Source organism: Camelus bactrianus, chromosome 28 (genome assembly GCF_048773025.1).
Source record: "Camelus bactrianus isolate YW-2024 breed Bactrian camel chromosome 28, ASM4877302v1, whole genome shotgun sequence".
Taxonomy (NCBI): domain Eukaryota; kingdom Metazoa; phylum Chordata; class Mammalia; order Artiodactyla; family Camelidae; genus Camelus; species Camelus bactrianus.
Window position 1 is genome coordinate 14,574,033 of NC_133566.1, and position 21,605 is coordinate 14,595,637.

Consider the following 21,605-nt stretch of genomic DNA (forward strand, 5'->3'; position numbering starts at 1 on the left):
CCATTAAGCACATGAAAAGATGCTCAACATCACCAGTCATTAAGGAAATGCATATCAAAACCACAGTGAGATACTCCTTCACACCCATTATGATGGCTATTACCAAAAACCAGAAAACAGCAAGTATTGGTGAGGATTGGAGAATCTGGAGCTCTTGTGCATTGCTGGTGGGAATATAAAATGATGTATCCATGGTAGAAGAAAAGTTTGGCAGTTCCTCCAAGTTAAATATATAATTACCATATGATCAACTATTCCACTCCTAGGTATGTCCCCGAAAGATTAAAAGCACGGACTGAAACATACACTTGTACACCAGTGTTCATAACAGTATTATTCACAATAGCCAAAAGGTGGAAACAACCCAAATGTCCATGGACAGGTGAATAGATAAACAAATGGAATATTATTCAGCCTTAAAGAAGAATGAAATTCTGATATGAGACTACAAGGTAGATGAGCCTTGAAAACAGCATGCTAATTGAAATAAAGCAGGCACAGAAGAACAGATATTGTATGATTCCACTTATGTGAGGTACCTAGAGTAGGCAAATTCACAGGTAATTATTTAATGGGTACAGAGTTTCTGTTTGTAATGATGAAAAATTTCTGGAAATGGATATGGGATGGTTGCACAACATTGTGGATGTATATAATGCCACTGAATTGTACACTTAAAAATGGCAAGAATGGTAAATTTTATGATGTTGTATTTTACCACAATAAAAATGTTTTAAAACATACAATAACTGAAATTAAAAACTCAGTGTTCTCAAACAAAAAAATGAAGAGGAGAGAAGAATGAATTAGTGAACATGAGAATAGAAATACAGAGATTACCTAATCTGAACAATAGAAAACGGATTGAAAAAAATGTGAACAGAGGCTCAGGTACAGGTGGGACTATAACAAAAGATCTACATTTGCATCATTGGAGTCCGAAAAAGAGAGATAAGAGAGTGTGGGGATGAAAAAGTATTTTGAAGCAATAATGGCTAAATGTCCCCTAAATTTAGCAAAAGACATATATACAGATTAAAGAAAGGGAGTGAAAACCTCCCTGGAATCTTCCAAGGAAATCTACACCAAGACACTTTGTGTTCAAAGTGAAAACTAAAGACAAAAACCAATCCTGAAAGAAACTAGAGAAACAATTCATTACTAATAGGGGAGCACCAGTTCAAATGACAGCTGATCTGAAAACATGGAGATCAGAAGGAAGTGGCACAACACTTTTCAAGTACTGGAAGAAAAGAACTGTCAGCCCACTACGTGTTCTGTATTTAGAAAAGTATCCTTCAGAAATGAAGGGAAAATTAAGACATTCTCAGGTGAAGAAAACTAAGAGAATTTGTTGCCAGCAGAAAGACCCTAAAAGAATAGCTAAAGGAATGTCTCTAACTAGGAAGAAAGTGATAAAACAAGGAAAAGAAGAGCAAAAATATGGATAAATGCAATAGAATTTCTACTTTTCTAAATTATGTTAAATGTAATTCTCAATGCATGTAGAGGAAATAGTTAAGACAATTATTTAATTAATACAGGATGGGGAGGGATATAAAGGGAGGTAGGTTTCTACACTTCACTTGAACTGGTAAAATACAGGTTGTGATAACTTATGAATATATAATGAAACACCTAGAGCAACCACGAAAAATCTGTACAAAGAGATACACTCAAAAACACTGGATAAATCAAAATGGAATTCTAAAAAAATGTTCAAGTCAGCCAGAGGAAAGCAGGTAAAACAAAACAAAGAAAAATCAAAAAATGGAAAACAACAAAAAAGTCACTCTTGAATTTTAACATAAAAGTAGTTACGTTAAATACATAGTCTAAATACATCAATTAAAAGAAATTGGCAGAATGGATTAAAAAAGCATGACTTTCTAATTACCTCTCTTCCCAACCTCCCCCTCCAAAAAGAGAGAAACCAGAAAGGTGATTTTAAAAAAAGCATGACCTAGCTTTATGCTGTCTATAAGAAATTCTTAGAAAATCTCATAAAATCTAAAGTCTACAGTGTAAATACTAAAACTAATAAATGAGTTTAACAAGGTCATAATACAAGACAAACATAATTAATTGTATTTTTGTATGTTATCAGTTAACATGTGGAAGTAAAAATTAAAAATGCAATACCACTTACAATCACTCAAACAGAAAACGGAATCCTTAGATGTAAATCCAACAAAATAAGTATGAACTTAAATTCTGAAAACTATGAAATGCTAATAAGAGAAATCAAGGAAGTGCTAAACAGATGTTCATGGATTGGAAGCCTCAACATAGTAAAGATGTCAGTTCTTTCCAAATTGATACACAGATTTAATGCAATTCCCATCAATATCCAAGCAAAAATAATTTTTGAAAGAGAACAAAGTCATTGTCCTTGGTTTAAAGATTTAATATATAGCTACAGTAATTAAAACTGTATGATGCTATCACTAGAGGAATAGACACAGATCAGTGACACAGAATACAGAATCCAGAAATAGCCTTACACAAGTAAAACCAAATGATTTTGACAGGTGCAAGTGCAATCTGATGAGGAAAGATAGTCTTTTCAATAAATGGTGCCAGAGCAGCTGGATATCTGTTAGGGAAAAAACTAAGCCTAGACAAACCTCACACCTTGTACAAAAATTAACTCAAAATGGACCATCGATTTAAATGTAAAGCATAAAACTATGAAACTTAAAAACCAATTTTTTTCAATGGAGGTACTGGGGATTGAATTTAGGACCTTGTCCAAGTTAAGCATGTGCTCTACCGCTGAGCTAAACCCATCCCCCAAAACTATGAAGCTATTAAAAAGTAACATAGGAGAAAATCTTTAGGACCTTGTGATTGGTGAAGAGTTCTTAGACATGACACCAAAAGCATGATTCGTAAAAGAAAAGAATTGATAATTTGGATTTCATCAACATTTAACCCTTTTGCTCTTCGAAAGACCCTTTTATTTGATAAGATGGAAAGACAAGCTATAACCCCTATTTCTGTCAGAGGAATCGTATCTAGGACACACAAAGAACTCTCAGAATTCAGTAGTAAAAAACAAATAGTCCAATTAGAAAGTGGACAAAAGACATGAAGAGATATTTCGCCGAAGGATATATTTTTGACAAATAAGCCCACAAAAAGATGTTCATCCTTTCTAAACATCAAGAAATTGTGAAGTAAAACCATGATGAAATAACAATGTATACCATTAAGAACAGGTAAAATAAAGAATGACGATACCAAATGCTAGCAAAGATGAGGAGAAACTGGATCACTCATATGTTCCTGGTGGGAATAAGGAATGGTACAGCCACTCTGGAAAACAGTTTAATCCTTAAAAAACTAAACATACATTTATCATACAACCCAGCAATTGCACTTTTGGAAATTATTCCAGAGAAATGAAAACCATATCCACTCAAAAACCTGTATACAGTTGTTCATAGCAGCTTTATTTGTTATAGCCCCGACTGGAAACATCCAAAACTTCCCTTAATCGGTGCATGATTAAAGTAACTTGTGGTAGTCCATATTATGGAATATTAATCTGCAATAAAAAGGAATGAACTTGATCCACATAACAACAGGGCACTCTGCTGAGTGAAAAGCCAGTGTCAACAGATAACATACTATTTTCTGTATCATATAACTATTTATGTAACATGCTCGAAATGACAAAATTACAGAGATTAGTAGTGGTTGCTAAGAGTTCAGGGGGTACGGAGAGGCTGTGACTATAAAGGAGTAATGGGAGAGTCTTTGTGGTGATGGAATAGTTCTGTGTCCTGTTGAGGTAGTTACAGCAGTTTACACATGCGGTGAAATGGTTTAGAACAACAGGCACACTTTGTACCAATGTCAAATCTCTGGGTTTGATATTGTACTATAATTATTTAAGATGTAACTGTTGGGGGAAACTGGGTTAAAGACACATGAGACCTCTGCACTAGGTTTACAACTTTCTGTTATTTCAAAATAAAGACTTTTTAAAAATAAAAGCTACGTTTTGAGTACCTGTTACCTGCCAGAAATTTACTTGAACTCTGATACTCTAACCACAACCCTGCAAATTGTAGATACTCTCTCCATTTAACAGATGAGACTCAAGGGGCTTCCATTTATTTTTTCTGAAGTCAGATGCACCTCTTAGGATCAAGAAAATATGATAAATTGCCTGAGGTTAAGTGATTGGTGAGGAACTACAGCAGGACTTAAACCTGCCTACCTCAGTCTAAAAGCCCACACGCTTTCTAAACTCTCCCTTTAAAGTACTTGTGTCTTGGAGTAAAAGTAGGGCTTGATGTCGAGGTGAAGGGAGTATTCATTTATTTATTTGCAATGTATTTTATTCGTTTAATAATAATTTGAGCAGTATATCCTAGATATATAATAAATGATTCAGAAATTAGAGACATTAGCCCTTTAAAGTTGCTTAGAGTTTAGTAGAAGGGACAGGGAAGTCAACAAATGATTATAATACATCTTATAAAATGCTAAGATAAAATGATATGAGAAGCTTTATGGGAGCACAGAGAGGAGATGCATTTAACCTCTCCTGGTGCAGTGGAAGGTTAGCAAATGTTTTCAGCATCTCTTGTTGCTCTGAGAAGTAGCACTGTAGAAGCCATGAACAAAGACGAACTGACATAAATAGATGAATTTTGCTTATCTCACATTCTATAGTTAAAAAAATACTAGTAATGAAAATAGGTAATAAAAGTAGAGAAAGTGAAGAAACTTAGTGAAAGCATGGATGAGAATAGCAAACAAAAATCATTATACATGGTTTCTGTACTAGTCGCTACAGAGGTGTGTTGCAGATCGCTTTAAAATTCCTAGACACAAAGGCAGCAAATTAAATAATTTATGGTCCAAAGAATAAAAACCAACCAGGTATACAAAAGAAGTACATGTTTTCCTGAAACTGAGACCTGAGCAAGAATTCTCAGCATAGATCAGAGGATTCTTATAAAGTATATATGTATAACATTTTCAGTGGCTTCCCTAATACAGGTTTTAAATGAATTTAGTGAGATTGTTTCTTACAGGTCTGGAGCTTAGGTATATATTAGGGGTGGTGGAAAGGGCTGGACAGGGCAGTAGGGCTGGAATCACAAATGGTATTTTTTCATCTTATTGTCAATGTGATGAAGCACCATAAGGTTACAGGAATTACCTCAAATTTGCATTTCAACAGATTTTTGGCTGTAGATGGGAGAAGGCCAAAAAAGAAGAGAGTAGGAGAAATTGCTGAAATTCAGCCTAGTTGTGATAAAAGACTCAGCTAAAGAAATAAGTGCATTTACAGTTTCCCTTTTGCTTTTTTAAAAATACTTCAAATTTTTCTTGTTTCCTGGATTTGACAGTTTAAACTCTTTACCTGTAAATCTCACAAATTAGTGTGACTTACAGAGTACTAAGGTGAGAGTTGGATTAAAATAATGGCTTTTATCGTGCTTCTTGGTGTGTACTTGAGTGTAATAAATGTCGTTGTAGTATACTTAGTTATATATAATTCATGACCTTTAGGATATTTCCTTATATTGTGACAAATAATAGATAGTTTATATTTTTAAAGAAAACTTTGTTGATTTTGGTGGCTTGGAAAGAGCTGTCTCTATAGTTATTTGAAAAGGGCGAAGTAAGAATGATGTCAGGACTAAGAATAAAGTTATAGAAGGGATTTAGCAATTTTAAATGCTTCTTAAAGACCAAGACTGTTTTTATTTTTACATCTTGCACAGGGTACCAACACAGTGCCTTGAATATAGTAAGTGCTCAAAAAATCTTTGTTAAATACACAAAGAGAGACAAGTCCTATGGAAAAGGACCTTTGTGCTACCACTTTATCTCATAGATACTTCTGTTACGGCACTTAACATACTGTGTGTTTTCTCAAGTAAACAGTACATTCTCTGAGGGCAGATCCTAACCTATCTTTGTATCTTTTGAATTTAACATAGTTCCTGACATATTATCGTTGTTCATTGGGTCTAATATTTTTTTTTTCCTTTAAAGGCATTTGGATACCTTCGTGATAGAAAAGGCCCTTTTCTTCATCCGTTGATGGTTTGATAGTGGGCTGGGAAAGAAAACTGTGGTCCTCCACGTTAGTCAGCAAATACTTGATTGATTTGGTATTTAGCTTAGTCAAGTAAGTTACTGATGCATTCAAAAGGGCTTTTCTAAAGAGTTAACATATTTTGATAACAATAATTAGAAATTCAGTTCTAAGGATGCCTAATTGATACTAATGATTAAAATTAAATTTCAAGACTGGTTTCTGTTTTTTGAGGGGGCGGTAAAATTTATTCTAGGAAGAGCAATTCATTGAAAGATAAAACTGTTTTAAAATTAACATATATGTATTGTTCATTGTTTCTAAGAACAATTTAGAACTTTAGCTTTTTAAACTTACACAGCTATCAAAGGAATAAAGCCAACCACAAAATAAGAATCAACAGAATGCAGTAATCCAATCATAAAGGACAGTCAAATATGCTTACACATATTCAAGGAGTCAATCATCTTAGTTATAAATAAGTAGTTCATTTGTGTCCTTTTTTTTTTTAGATTCCACATATAAGCAATATCAAATGGCATTTTTCTTTCCCTTTCTGGCTTAGTTCACTTAGAATGACGATTTCCAGGTCCATCCATGTTGCTGCAAATGGCATTATTTTATTCTTTTTTATGGCTGAGTAGTATTCCATTGTATAAATATACCACATCTTCTTTATCCAGCAAGACTGGTTTCATTTTGCAGATGTAAATATCTGGCTATTTTTCTAATCGTTTTGTTAAAAAATCAGCAGTAATTAAGTTCATTTTTTAATTATTAAACTGTAAATTGTCTTGAAAAATATAGCTATAAACCTTCACATTTTCACTTAACATGTTTTTTTTCAGATAGGTAATACAGTCACATGGTACAAAATTCAGAAAGTAAAAAAAGATACATAGTTAAGTCTCCTTGTCAGGGAAGCAAACCTCCCTTCCTGATTCCAGTCACCTAGTTGTTCTCCTCAGAGGGAAGCTCAGGAAGTATTTTAATGTGATTATTTTCTTTCTAATTATAACAGATTGAAGATCTCAAACAGACAAATCATGGCTTGGAAGAATATGCTAGGAAACTCTTGGATAGTAAGGAGGTGGTAAGCAGTCAAGTAGATGATTTAACCAGCCACAATGAGCATCTTTGTCAAGAATTGATTAAAATTGACCAACTAGCAGAGCAACTAGAAAAAGAGAAAAATTTTGTGGTGGATACCGCCGACAAGGAACTTGAAGAAGCAAAGGTATTAGATTTACCACTATTGTTCCAGTTTATAAGGGATAATTTGGGAAAATAAAATAAATGAGTATTTTAGACAATACAATGGATAATTTAAAGGAACTGCTACCTTTTAAAGTAGGTAAACATAAAGAAGTAGATTATCTTTTCTTTCATAAAATATTCATGCTTGCATGTTTCCATTTTTAAGTGGCTTCCTTTTTCGATGCTCTTTCCAATTAAATTAGTTTAAATATTTTACACCTAAGTAACAATATTTCTGGTGGTTTTTCAGATTGAACACATTTGCCAGCAAAATAATATAATTGTATTGGAAGATACAATAAAACGGCTTAGATCTGTAAGTATATTTTTTATAAATATATGTTAGGGAATCATTTTTACTCTGTTAGTAAGACTACAAACAGTTGTATATGTTTTGGCCCTCATGTATATTGTGAGCAATAAAAAATGTTTGTTTTCTACAATCATCCTGGTGCACAGGGGTCCTCCCATTTGTAAGAGCGATGCTGTTCTTGCTCCATTTCATCATCACTCCTTTCTTTCCTAGAGGTGGAGAGAGCTTTTGGTTGATTTTATTATTGCCCTTAGCTGTTACTTGATTAAAATGATGACTGTGAGTAATTTAATTCTCAAAATATAAGATGTATTTGTCTACACATTAACTTTCATTCCTCTTAGTAATAAATATTTTTAAGTCAAATTCTGTTACTTAGTTCTGAGTTATATTTCTCTTTGTCTAACGATTTGAAATGAAAACTGCTCTGTTTAGACATTTTAATTTTGTCCTTTAAAATATTTGAAACACCCTCTCTGAATATGTATCTATACTTTTTTCCCAATCAAGTATTGGTAAAATAAATATTGTAAAAGAAATATTTCTAAATATATTAAAATGAATGGGAATGCACTTGAAAGTATATACAGGTATAAAATATCCAGCATTCATTTATGTTATTCATTCATTGAACAATTATTGAACAAAACTTGGAGGCTATGAACAGATACAAGTTTCTCTAAGCAAATTAATTCCACTTCTAGAACTAATGACTAGATCTGTTACAAGAGACATTTCTGGCCTCTCTGAAATTTGTTAAGTATTTTTCTTCAAAATTATTGGGTAAATTTAGGGATGTTTTCAGTGAAATAAAAATTCAGTGTACATTCAAAAATGCTGGAAAAGAAAGGTATCTAACTCCTTTTTTGAAAGTATTAATGAATTATTTTTAAAATACCAAATTTGTTATTTTTAAGGATCCTGTTTGTTTTTTACTTTCATTTAGAAAATGGTGCTATAGTTTAGCTTGAAATAATGGCCTAATTTTTTCCTCCTTGGCAAGATAATTTTAGAGACTGAAAAAGCACAAAATAAATCTCCTTCCAGACTTGATTCCTTTGTCAAAACTTTAGAAGCAGACAGAGATCACTACAAGAGTGAAGCTCAAAAATTGAGAAAGATGATCAGAAGTAGATCTAAAAGCCCGAGACGCCCATCTCCATCTACCCGGGTAGGTTTTGGAAACTTATAAATATTTTGGAGTTTGTTGCACAAACAGTGACATTTATTCTTTGATTTACCTAGTCTGGAAGTAATTAATTTTAACTTGGCATGAATTGGTGTATCAAGGAGGCTGGGAGACGGAGCTCTCTTTGATGTCAGGGTGAACCATTGAAGTTGATTCTTCATCCCCAGCATTAGTAGTGGTTGGGAGGTGACCAGACAAATATGCAGCAGTTTGGGATGAAGCTGTTGTCAAGAGAGATGATTTTTAAACTTTTTTTCATCATTTTGTTATGTCACCGTATTTGCTTAAGTAGAGATTGTGTCCTGCCATCAGTAGCACCGTTCTACTAGTAACACATATCAAAGAAGAATTTCATATTTCTTATATAATAATTGTAGGGTACAAACTGTGATGTTGAGCTTTTGAAGACCACAAGAGACCGTGAAGAACTCAAATGTATGCTGGAAAAATATGAGCGTCATTTGGCAGAAATTCAGGGTAATGTCAAGGTTCTTACGTCTGAGAGAGATAAGACCTTTCTTCTGTATGAGCAGGTAAACTTATATATAAGCAAACAAAATATGTAAATAATAACATTCAGTTCTAGAAATAGGTAATTCTTTCCTATAAGAAAGTTTAAATCTGCCAGTCAAACTAATCTAACTAACATTTGGGAATTACCTTTGTTCTTAAGATTTTCTCAATGAAATGGAATGTATTTCCAATATAATAAGTGTGTGTACACACACACACACACACACACACACACATTATCCGCATACCCAAACAATCAAGTTATACTTGCATAGAAATAGTCTGATTTTTGGAATAAGAAATGGAGAAAGTGCTAAATGTTAGGGTAGGGGTGAGTTCAAGGGAAAAAGATTTGGATTTGGGGGTTAAAAAATACAAACACATCACTTTGATGCACTGTCAATCACTTTAGGAACTGCTATATAATTTGTTTCAGAGAGTAAAATTAATTTGTAGTTTATTTTTAGCTTAAGGTTATGTAACCCTTATACCAAATAGCTTCTTTACTCAACAAATATTAAACCCCATATATCACCAATATAATTTCTTTTAAAAATATCAAATTTTATTAAGAATTACAACTACTAAGTGCAGTGTTCTAGGCTTGATACTCTAAAAGATAAAAATTATAATAAGACAGACACTGTTTTCTATATCTGCAGTTTAGTTGGGGAGATTATTAAGTCTTGTGTTTATCTTTGTTACTTACTGTAAGTGGTGTAGAAGATATTGTAAGAAATAAAAGAGATGAATGTTTTTAGTTATGGTAACCAAGAAGATCTTTGCTAGATGATGTGGAGTTTGAGTCCTGAAGGATTACCTTTCTGTTATCTCGAAAAGAGTAAGAAGGAACATTACAGACTAGAGGAATGGTATGAAGCAAAGGATAAAGACAGGAGAATCAGTACTTAAATGGACCGGTTATTACTAGAATAAAAGGTATGAGTGAGTGGAGTAAGGGGGAGCTAAGGCTTGAGAGCTGGATTGGACTGGAAACTTGTTCTGTGAAGGCCAAGATAATAAGCAGCTCGGGCTCTGCAGGCCATGTGATCACTGTCACAGCTGTTCAGCTCTGCTGTCATGGTGTGAAAGCAGCCATACATAGTATACAAACGAATGGGTCTGGCTGTGTTACAGTATCATTTACGGACACTGAAATTTGAATTTCTCAGCATTTTTACCTGCTTTGAAATATTTATCTATTTTTGATTTTTTTTCAACCATTTAAAAATGTAAAAAAACATTTTCAGCTTACAGAGCTATAAAAACAGGAGGGAGGCTGAATTTGGCCTGTGAACTATACATAGTTTGCCAACTTTGAGCTATATGGTGGCGGCTATTCAGTGGGCCCTCTAGGGGTTTATGCTTCACTTTATTATAAGAAATGGATAGTCTGTTTTTTTAAAGTGGAAGAAATATGACCAAAGCCACATTTTTACAATTTTAACCTGGTAACAGTTCTACATTATGTCTTACATAATCTTTCTATGTTGTCATCTTATATAACAATTTCTCCTTTAAGAGAATTGGAGGGGGAAGAAACCATGGACTCTTCAGAAGGCTGTTAGGGTAGTCCATGCGTGAGGCATTAAGGAACTAATCTAGGGTACCGTCAGTGAAAATAAAGATAGGACAGATGCAAAAGACATTGACAAAGAATACTTGACAAGATTTGATTTTAGCATAAAGAAGGACAAATGGAAATAACTGGAGTTTCGTTTTGAATGACTGAAGAACTGTGCGAATAGAAACACAGGAAAGTTATTGGTGATTTGAGGGAAAGATGTGTTTGGTTCCAGAGAGATAGGGGAAGATGATGGTCCTACATTCAAGTGGTAATTGCCATCAGGCAGTAAGAAGTGTGGGACTGGAGTGGTAAGAGAGGCAAGTGCTGAATATGTAGATTTAGAAGTCACCTGCTTAGAGGTGAGTTTTGATCCTCAAAGTGGATGAGGTTTCTGAATGAGAAGATTATAAATAGCAGAACAGAGAAATCAAACTGTATTCTTGAGAAGTTTTATTCAGTTGATAGAGGAACCGTTGAAAGAGATAAAGAGGACAGGAAATCAATGTTACCTGCCCCAAGAAGGAAGGAGTCCCAAGGAGGGTGTTGAAAACAATGTCAAGTATTGCCGAAATATCAAGAACAGGAACTGAGAAGAGGCCATTAGATTTGGTGAGGTCATTAGTTGAAATTCTGTAGAGTGGTGGGTCTGGGAGCCAGGTTAGACTGTGGTGAAAGAGTGGGTAATAAGGAACAGGCACTGGGTACAGACTATGGCACTTAAAAAAAAGGTGTATCACAGGAAGAAGAGACGTGCATTGATAAATGGGACAGCAGGATTAAGTGACAGTTTTTCAGAATATGGGAGCCCTGTGCATACTCAACAAGTAGAGAAAGAGCCAGTGAAGAGGGTATTCAAAATGATATTCAAGTGAGAGCAAATAGTTATAATTGAGTCAGGGATATCTTAGAAATCACTTCAGGAAACGAGGTCCAGGATTCTGGTCAAGACTTAGCTGTGGAATTTGGGAAGTGATATGCCTTCTTCTGAGACTCAGAGACTAGTCGAATAGATAGTGATCAACATCAAGAGGAAGGAACGCAATGGACGTAAGTAGCGAAGTAGGATATGAAGTCATCTGCAGATAGAATAGATGCGGAACCCGAGGATGTTGCTGAACACGTGTGTGAAGAGTATGTTGGGTTGTCAGTTAGGATTGATGAGCCTTTCTCTCAGGGTAAAAGTAGCCAGCACATGGGAATAGCATATACATTTTTGTAGAGAAACAGTACGATAATATTTATTAAACTAGTATTCTGCCTGAATTGTGCTGAATTCAAATTTATATTTCAAAATGGATGGAGTACACCATATATATTTCTTCGTGAAACATTCTCTCTTGTATTGACTGCCTCCAAGTTAGTTTTTAAAAAAAATTTGGCAAAGATATTGTAAACCAAACTTCTATTTGTAGACATTCATTTGCATTTGGGAGCATCATTTGCATTTATTTGCATAAACTCATTAAAGAATTATATCATTATCTTGCTGCATCCAGATTCATATATTCACATGGCCTGCAAAGCCCAAGCTATTTATTATCTTGGCCTTTACAGAAAAAGTTTTCAGACTCCTCCTCTAGTCCAATCCAGCTCTCAAGCCTTAGCTCCCCCTTACTTCCCTCACTCATACCTTTTATACTAGTCATAACTAATCCATTTAAGTCCTGGTTTTCCTGTCTTTATCCTTTGCTTCATACCATTCCTCTAATCTGGAATGTTCCTTCTTACTCCTTTCAAGACAATAGAAACCCCATTCATCCTTCAGAACTCAATAGGGAATATATATATTCTATATAAACAGAATTAAGGGAATTCAATTTTCTGTTACCAAATTTAATTGATTATGAATTCATCTGTAGTATGTTGTTATAATGCTTTTTAAAAAAACAGTAGACAGGAGAAAAACCAGCATTTTAACTGGCTGGTTGTAAGATAGCTATATTTATTTAAGTCCTAATGCTTGTTAAACAGAAGTCTGTCTGTGCATTTTAATATTAGGCACAGGAAGAAATTGCCCGACTTCGACGAGAAATGATGAAAAGCTGTAAGTCTCCCAAATCAACAACAGCACATGCCATCCTCCGGCGGGTAGAGACTGAAAGAGATGTGGCCTTCACCGATTTACGAAGAATGACCACAGAACGAGATAGTCTGAGGGAAAGGCTAAAGGTTTGAAAGAATTTTATCTATATGAGCATTTGTGAAACACAATGCAATGACTTGAAGGCACTTTGTTTTGTTTTTGTTTTTTAAACAGATTGCCCAAGAGACAGCATTTAATGAGAAGGCTCACTTGGAACAAAGGATAGAGGAGCTGGAGTGTACTGTTCATAATGTAAAGAAAAATCACTTTTGCACTTTTGGCTATAAACTGTCAGAGGCTTCCCCCTTTCCCCTTTTTCTATACTAAGAAGTTATTTTTCTAAGATTGTGTTTATAATTTCACAATATTTAAGGTGGTATGTATGGTGTAAATTGTCACTTTTTCATTGTTTATTTCCTTTAAAAAATGTGAGTAAAGCCATTTTTGTGTTAGGTTGCAAAGTGTTTTTTTGTTTTTTGTTTTTGTAAAAAGCACTAGGGAGGCATTCTCAGGGATTTTAGCAATTTTCTCATCTCCCTATTTCATTAAAGACAACATTGCCAAATACAGAGAAACTGGCTTATTCTACCTAAAGAGTAACTTGAGTAGAGAAAATTATGGTGAACTGAAAATTAATGAGAAAAATATATTTTAAATGAATTTAATTGTGAAGCATCACCTTTTTACTAATCAGGGATTTGAGATGCTGTGAGTATGTATTTGAGATGTTATGACTATATAAACAGAATTAAGGGAATTTGACTTTCTGTTACCAAATTTAATTGATTATAACTTCATCTGTATTATGTTGTTATAATGAGTTAAAAAAAGCAGTAGATAGGAGAAAAATAATTTTTTTTCATAATTCCACATTATATGTGTAATTTGTTAATGTTGAGCAACAAATAAGAAATCCTGCAAATAGAGTATGTGTGCTAGAGTCAAACTGAACCAGGTTGAAAATGCAGATGCATGTACTGTGATAGGCTTTATGGGAAAGCTGTGCTGGGCTTGTCTGGGTTCCTCCTCCCCAGTATCTTGTCCATACAGCCTCCCGCAGTGGTCATCTGCTCCAATTATCTCATCGTGTGAATCTTGTCACATTTCAGTTTGTGCAAAGAGAAGCTGTCTCTTTAGGGAGATCCCTAAGATGTTTTTAGTGATGGCAGTAACCTTGTCACTCTGCTTGTGTAGCTTGATGATGAACGTATGGAGCAAATGTCAAACATGACTTTGATGAAGGAAACCATAACCACTGTGGAAAAAGAAATGAAATCACTAGCAAGAAAGGCAATGGACACTGAAAGTGAACTTGGCAGACAAAAAGCAGAGAATAATTCCTTGAGGTAAACTAAATTACCTTTAACAACTAAAAGTTTACTATAAATAATAGCTCTGCTTTTTCTGGTGTATTTTACGATGATAATTAAATTAGTTGTTGACTTTAATTTCTGAGAGGATTATTATGAAGCGATCATAGAAACCTCAGCACACATTGAATGATTTCCTGAAGGTCAATGATAGGCTGGTAATGCCACACTTAACTAGGAATCAAACTTTTAGTAATCTTGTATTTGCAGAAAGCCTCAACGTTTAACTGAAAGAGATTTTACAAAGCCCTTCTGGGTAAAGAGCATATGTGACTTTGGTATTTCATTGTTTAATTATTAAGTCTAAAGCTAATACTTGGTTCATATATGAGTTCCCAGAGTCCTGCCTCTTTGGTCTTTCAAGGCTCTCTGGTGCACGCCTTGGAATCACTTGTCAGGACAGAGACCCACTCAAATTCTTTCCTTTCATTTATTTTTTACTTTCCTGCTTAAAGGATATTGCAAACTCAGGTAAAATAAAAATAATAATAAAATAAGAACAACAACAACAAAGAAAGCCTTGGAAAATAGAGAAAAGTATACAGGAAATTTAAATCACCCATGATTCCATAACCCAGAGAAAACTATTAATAATAATAGAGCTGTTATTTCTAACCAGGAATACTTCTGTGTGTATATAAGCTTTTATGTAACTGATACCATCCTATACTAAGTTGTATATTTGGCCGATTTCACTTAATTGTATGTCATGAACATTTTTGCATGTTATTAGAAGTTCTTTGAAAGCATTTTAGTGGTTTATTAAAAATACATTCGAACAGATAAATGTATAACAATTTTGAGGGGTTTTTGTGTATATTTGTTTTCAGTATCGCTAAGGTATAATTGACATACGTACAGTAAACTGCATTTTTAAAGTGTTCAGTTTGATAAGTTTCGATATGTGTATGTCTGTAAAACCATCACCACAATCAGGATAATGGCCCTCTCCATCACTCCCAAAAGTTTCCTCATACCCCTCTAACCTTGCCCCTCCCCAGGCAACCACTTACTTGCTTTCTGTCATAGAGACTTGTCTTGATTTTCTAAAATGTCACATAACTGAAATCATACCGTATGTATTCTTTTGCAGGGCTACTTTCATTCACTTATTTTGAAATTTATCCATGTTGTCACATATGATCAATAGTTTATTCCTTTTTGTTGCTAAGTAGTATTCCATTGTATGAATATACCACATAAACATTTCAGTTGTTTCCAATTTGGGGCTATAACAAAACTTATGAGCATTCTTACATGAGTCTTTGAATGGACATAATGCTTTTATTTCTCTTGGGTAAATACTTTAGAGTAGAATGACTGAGTCATATGATAAATGTATGTTTAACTTTTGAAGAAAGCATTAAACTGTTTTCCAAAGTGATGTACTGTTTTATTTTACGTTTACATCAGCAGTGTGTGGGTATTCCAGTTGTTACATATCCTCACCAACACTTGGTATGCAGTATCTTTATAATTTTAGCCATTCGGATAGGTGCATGTCATGGTTTTGATTTGCCTTCTCTAATAATTAGTGATTTTCAGCATCTGTTTATGTCCTTATGTGCCATACATATATCTTCTTTAGTGTCTGTTCAGAACGTTTGCACACTTTTATTGAGTTGTTTGTATTATTAAGTCATAAAAATTCTTTCTGTATTATAGATAGATTCTTTTGTCAGGTTCATATATGTTTGGCAAATTTTTTTTTCTCAGTCTGTGGCTTGCCTTTTTATTTTCTTAAGTGCCTTTTAAAGAGGAAATGTTTTTGATTTTGATTAAGTGAAAGTTACTGAGTTTTAAAAATTTATGTCCAACTTTTGTGTTTTTTTAAAGAAGTCGTTGTTAAGCCTAAGGTCACTGAGATTTTTCTCCCATGTTTTCTTCTAGCAGTTTTATACATTTAAATCTATAATCTTACATTTCTTACATTTGAATCTGTGATTCAAGTTAATTTTTGTATGTAGTACAAGGTGTAGACCAAAGTTCACTTTCTTTGCATATGGATATCCAATTGTTCAAAAACTTCCTACACTAGATTGTTTTGCACCTTAATAGAAAGTCAATTCATATATGTATAGGTATATTTCTTGATTAACTATTTTGTTTGATACATCTATTTATACATCTTGATGCCAATACAACACTCCTGACTACTTTTTTTAAAGTCATCAAATTAAGTAGTGTTACTCCTCCAACTTTGTTCTTTCTCAAAGTTGTTTTGGGTATTCTGGTTCCTTTGCATTTTATCTTAATTTTAGAATCAGCTTCTACAAAAAAGCCTGCTTGATAATTTGATTGGAATTGGGGAAAAATCCCCACTCATGAACACAGTATCTCTCCATTTCTTTAGGTCCTTAATTTCCTTCAGCAATGTTTTATAGTTTTTTTGTGTATAGGTCTTACATTTTCTTTTGTCAACTTTGTCCCTATGTATTTTCTGTTTTTTGATGCTGTTGTAAATGGAATTTTAGAATTTCACTTTCTAATTGTTTATTGCTTGTATATGAAAATAAAATTGTTTTTGAAAATACACTTTGTATTATAGAACAGTTTTTAGATTTACAGAAAAATTGTGATGATAGAGCAGAGTACTTACATACCTCACACCCAATTTTCTCTATTATTACCATCTTACATTAATATGGTACCTTTGTTAAAATTAATAAATCAATATTGATACACTATAATTAACTAAAGTCCATAATTTATTCTGATTTCCTTAGTTTTTCCCTAATGTCCTTTTTCTGTTCCAGGACCCCATCCAGGACACCACATTACACTTAGTTGTCATGTCTCCTTAGGCTTCTCTTGGCTATGACAGTCTCAGACTTTACTTGTTTTTGGTGACCTTGACAGTTTTGAGGAGTACTGATCAGGTATTTTTAGAATGTATCTCAACTGGGGTTTGTCTGATGGTTTTCTCATGATTAGACTGAGTAATATGGGTTTTTTTCTTATTTTTTATTGAAGTATAATTGATTTACAGTATTAGTTTCAGGTGTACAGCAAAGTGATTCAGTTATACATACACATACATACATATATATTTTTTCAGTTTCCTTTCCATTACAGCTCATTAAAAGAAATTGAATATAGTTCTCTGTGCTATACAGTAGGTCCTTGTTGTTTATCTGTTTTATGTATAGTAATGTATATCTGTTCATCTCAAACTCCTAATCTGTCCCTCCCTACTCCCCCCAATAACCACAGTTTTTGTTCTATGTCCGTGAGTTAGTTTTTGTAAATAAAATTTGTATCTTTTCTCTTTAGATTCCACTTATAAGTGACATCGTATGATATTTATCTTTCTCTATCTGACTTATACTTCACTTAATGTGATAATCTCTGGTGCATCCATGTTGCTGCAAGTGGCATTATTTCATTCTTTTTTTATGGCTGAGTAATATTCCATATATCACATCTTTTTTATCCATTCATTTGTCAATGGACCTTTAGGTTGTTTCCATGGAGACTGAGTAATACGTTTTTGAGAGAAAGGTCACACAGGTAAAGTGGCATTTTAGGGTACACATACATCCAGGGTATCATGAGTACATCCTATCAATATGATTTATCACTGTTGATTTTGATTTTGCTCACCTGGCTGAGGTATTGTTTTCCTTGAAATCATATAGTTAATTGCCTTCTCAGAATGGCTTCTTTCATTTAGCAATGTGCATTTAAGGTTCATCTATGTCTTTTCATGCCTTGATAGCTCATTTCTTCTTCTTATTGAATAATATTCTATTAGATGTATGTACCACAGTGTTTATCCATGCATCTATTGAAGAATATCTTGGTTGCTTCCACTTCTTGGCAGTTGTGAATAAAGCTGCTATAAACTTTTATGTGAAGGTTTTTATGTGGACAGAAGTTTTCAGATCAGTTTAGGAAATACCTAGGATCACAACTGTTGAATTGTATAATAAAACTATATTTAGCTTTTTAAGAAACTGCCAGCTTCTCCTCCAAAGTTACAGCACCATTTTGCATTCCTACCAGCAATGAATGAGACTTTCTGCTTTATAACCTTGTCAACATTTGGTATTGTCAGATTTTTTATTTTAGCCATTACAGTAGGTGTGTAGTGACACCTCATTGTTTTAATTTGCAATGCTTTAGTGACAAATGATGTGGAGCATCTTTTGATATTGTTATTTACCATCTGTTTATCTTGGGTGAAGTGTCTGTTTAGATCTTTTGCCTATTTTTTAGCTGTTTGTTTGTCTATTATTTTGGATCATATTCTTATCAGATATGTGTTTTGCAAGTATATTCTCCCAGTCTATACCTTGTCTTTTTATTCTTTTTGTAGTGTCTTTTGCAGAGTAGAAATTTAAAATTTTGTTAGAGTTCAGCTTACCAACTTTTTCTTTCTTTATTTTGGTGTAGTATTTAAAAACTCATTACCAAACCCCAAGAGCACATATTTTTCTCCTGTATTTTCTTTTAGAAGTTGTATAGTTTAGCATTTTATACTTAAGGTCAGTGATCTATGATGAGTTAATTTTTATGAAAACTGTAAAGTCTGTGTCTAGATTTCCTTAATATGCATATGGATATCCTAAAATTGTTTCAGTACCATTTGTTGAAAGACTGCTCTTTTTCTATTATTTTTGCTCCTTTGTCAAAAATCAGTTGCCTGTATATATGTGGGCCTGTTTCTGGCTCTCCATTCTGCTCCATTAATCTATTTTGTTTACTCTTTTGCCAACCATGCTGTCTTGATTACTATAACTTTATAACAAGTCTTGAAACTAGGTTGTGTGAATCTTCCAACTTTGTCTTCTTTAATATTATATTGGCTATTCTGGGTCTTCTGCCTTTCCCTGTAAACTTTTGTATAAGTTTGTCAGTATCTGTAAAAGACCTTTCTGAGATTTCAGCTGGGTTTGCATTGAATCTATGGGTCAAGTTGGGAAGAACTGACATCTTAACAATATGGAGTGTTTCAATACATGAACATGGAATATTTCTCCATTTATTTACATCTTTACTTTCTTTCATCAGTGTTTTGCAGTTCTCTGTATGTAGATACTGTACATTAATTTTGGCAAGTTCTAAGCCATTATCACCTCAAATATTTCTTATGCTCTTGTTCTCTTCTTTTTAATCCTGGTATTTCAATTATACCCACAGTTCTTGGATATTCTGTTCTTTTTCAAAAAATTCTTTTTTCTCTTTGCATTTTAGTTTGGGAATTTTTTATTGACTTATCTTTAAGTTCAGTAATTTATCCTTGACCATGTCCAGTGTACTGATGAGCCCATTGGGGCATTCTTTATTTTTGTCACAGTATTTTGCTTTTCAGCATTTTCTTTTGATTTTCTCAGAGCTTCCATCTTTCTGCTTATGTTACCCTCCTGTTACTGCATGTTTATTTTTTCTGTTAGTGCCTTTAACTAATTAATTTGAGTTGTTTAAAATGTTTTGACTGATAATTTCCATGTCTGTGCTATAGCTCAATCTGGTTCTGATCCTTCAGATGGTGTTTTTGCTTGACTTTTGGTATGCCTTGTAATTTTTCGTTGAAAGCCAGACATATTGTATTGGATATTAGTTAATTGAGGTAAACAGGCCTTTAGTGTGAATGTTTATGTTAATCTGGCTGGGAGTTGAAGTGTGGTCAGTCTTTGTTGTAGGTGCCAGAGGCTTCAGATATCTCTATTGCCCTGTTTTTTCTTTCTCCTCTTGACGTTAGGCTTCCCTATGTACTCCTCTTCAATGAGCGTCTCCATCTCTTTCAGCCTTTTCAGTTGTAATTCACTGCGATTCTCCTGGAGCCCTGTTAGTGGGTTGGTGAGGTGAACAGAAGGGAACATGTTCTATAGTCTTGTACTAAAATCTCAGTCTTCTGTGGGCCTGTGTCTGTGGGCTGTGATATTTACAAGTGTTTTTCCAGTGTTATAATTTTGATTTATTTTACCCATTTATGTGAAACAGGAAGGCTCTAAAGAGTAAAGTGGGAGTAATGTTGTTCTCCAATAAAGTCTTTTCACTTGAAGAGTAAGTCTTTATTATGAAGAATGCTTTAGGCATATTTCCAGAAATTATAGTCTGTTTACTTGTTTTTTATTGACTAGGAACTCCAGGAGGGTAGGATCACTGCCCGCCTAGTTCACCGTAGCTTCCGCAACATCTAGTGCCCGGTGCATACTGGACACTTAATAAATAGATTGAACGAATTGCTGTTCATTACAGATTTATTTATAATAGTGAAAACCTGAAATGAACCTAAATGTATAATATTAGGGGAGTACTTAATTAAGTGGTTATGTTTACTTAAAAGTAAATAGTATATTGCTCATATAATGTTTTTCAGCCAGAAATTGATGATTTGGAGGGCTGAATATAAGACTGAAAAATATTAAAGATTAAGTGTAAGTTAAAAAAATCAGGACTTAATTTTCAATTTAGACTATGGTAACTTTAAAATACGCATTGCAAAAAAATACTGAACAGTAGACATCAAAATGCTAATAGTTGCTTATGTTGAAGTGGTGAATTGTGGGTCCCTTTTTACCCTTTATTTTCCAAATCTCCTGTCAAATAGTTTTATAATGAAAACACTAAAAAGAAAAAAAATGTGTAGTAGTGTCCTTAATAGTTTTTAGATTAAAATACACTAAAAAGTTGATAAACATAAAAATTTCAGAACTAGTTTTATTATTAAAATATTTACAGACTTTTGTATGAAAACACAGAAAAAGATCTTTCTGATACTCAGCGACACCTTGCTAAGAAAAAATATGAGCTACAGCTTACTCAGGAGAAAATTATGTGCTTGGATGAAAAAATTGGTGAGTTTTTTTCCTGATGTTACTTTTTTTAAGTCTGGATTTTAAAAAAGTGTCTTCTCTTTAGTTATAAAATAGATAAATTTGGAAATACGCCCTTAAATTAAAAGTTTTTAATAAAAAATCATGGGAAAATGTATTTTTTCTTTGAAAGTAAATTTTTTTACTTAGATTTAGGACCATAAATGCTAAGATTATGGCTTTATATTTTTCAGTGAAGAAATAGCCAAACAAGTCAGCAACAGTTTGTAATTTTGTGATGATTACTTTTAAATTTACAAGTTTTTTTGTATTATATTACAGCCTGCCCATAATTGTTGTAATTAAATATATACAAATATACTACCCTTGGTGGGAAGTGTATGTATATTTGGCCATATCTTTGATATCACTTGAATTTATAGAGAAAATTATTTTTATAAAGTCTCCTATTATTGTGTCTTACCAGT

General features: G+C 33.4%; 1 protein-coding gene across 4 annotated transcripts in view; it reads left to right on the top strand.

Moving 5' to 3' along the window:
• Positions 1–21,605, top strand: part of TSGA10 (testis specific 10) — a 61,262-nt gene that overhangs the window by 9,918 nt on the left and 29,739 nt on the right. For 2 of the 4 annotated variants that reach the window (XM_045519645.2, XM_010959056.3), the window contains exons 3-10: positions 7,086–7,301; positions 7,572–7,637; positions 8,638–8,805; positions 9,201–9,356; positions 12,902–13,072; positions 13,161–13,238; positions 14,181–14,332; positions 21,044–21,159. In XM_045519645.2, coding sequence (XP_045375601.1) covers positions 8,755–8,805; positions 9,201–9,356; positions 12,902–13,072; positions 13,161–13,238; positions 14,181–14,332; positions 21,044–21,159 — 724 coding nt within the window. In that variant the 5' untranslated portion in view covers positions 7,086–7,301; positions 7,572–7,637; positions 8,638–8,754. Of the gene's footprint in view, positions 1–7,085; positions 7,302–7,571; positions 7,638–8,637; positions 8,806–9,200; positions 9,357–12,901; positions 13,073–13,160; positions 13,239–14,180; positions 14,333–21,043; positions 21,160–21,605 lie in introns of those variants that run through there. The other 2 variants (XM_010959057.3, XM_045519646.2) reach the window with 2 other exon arrangements.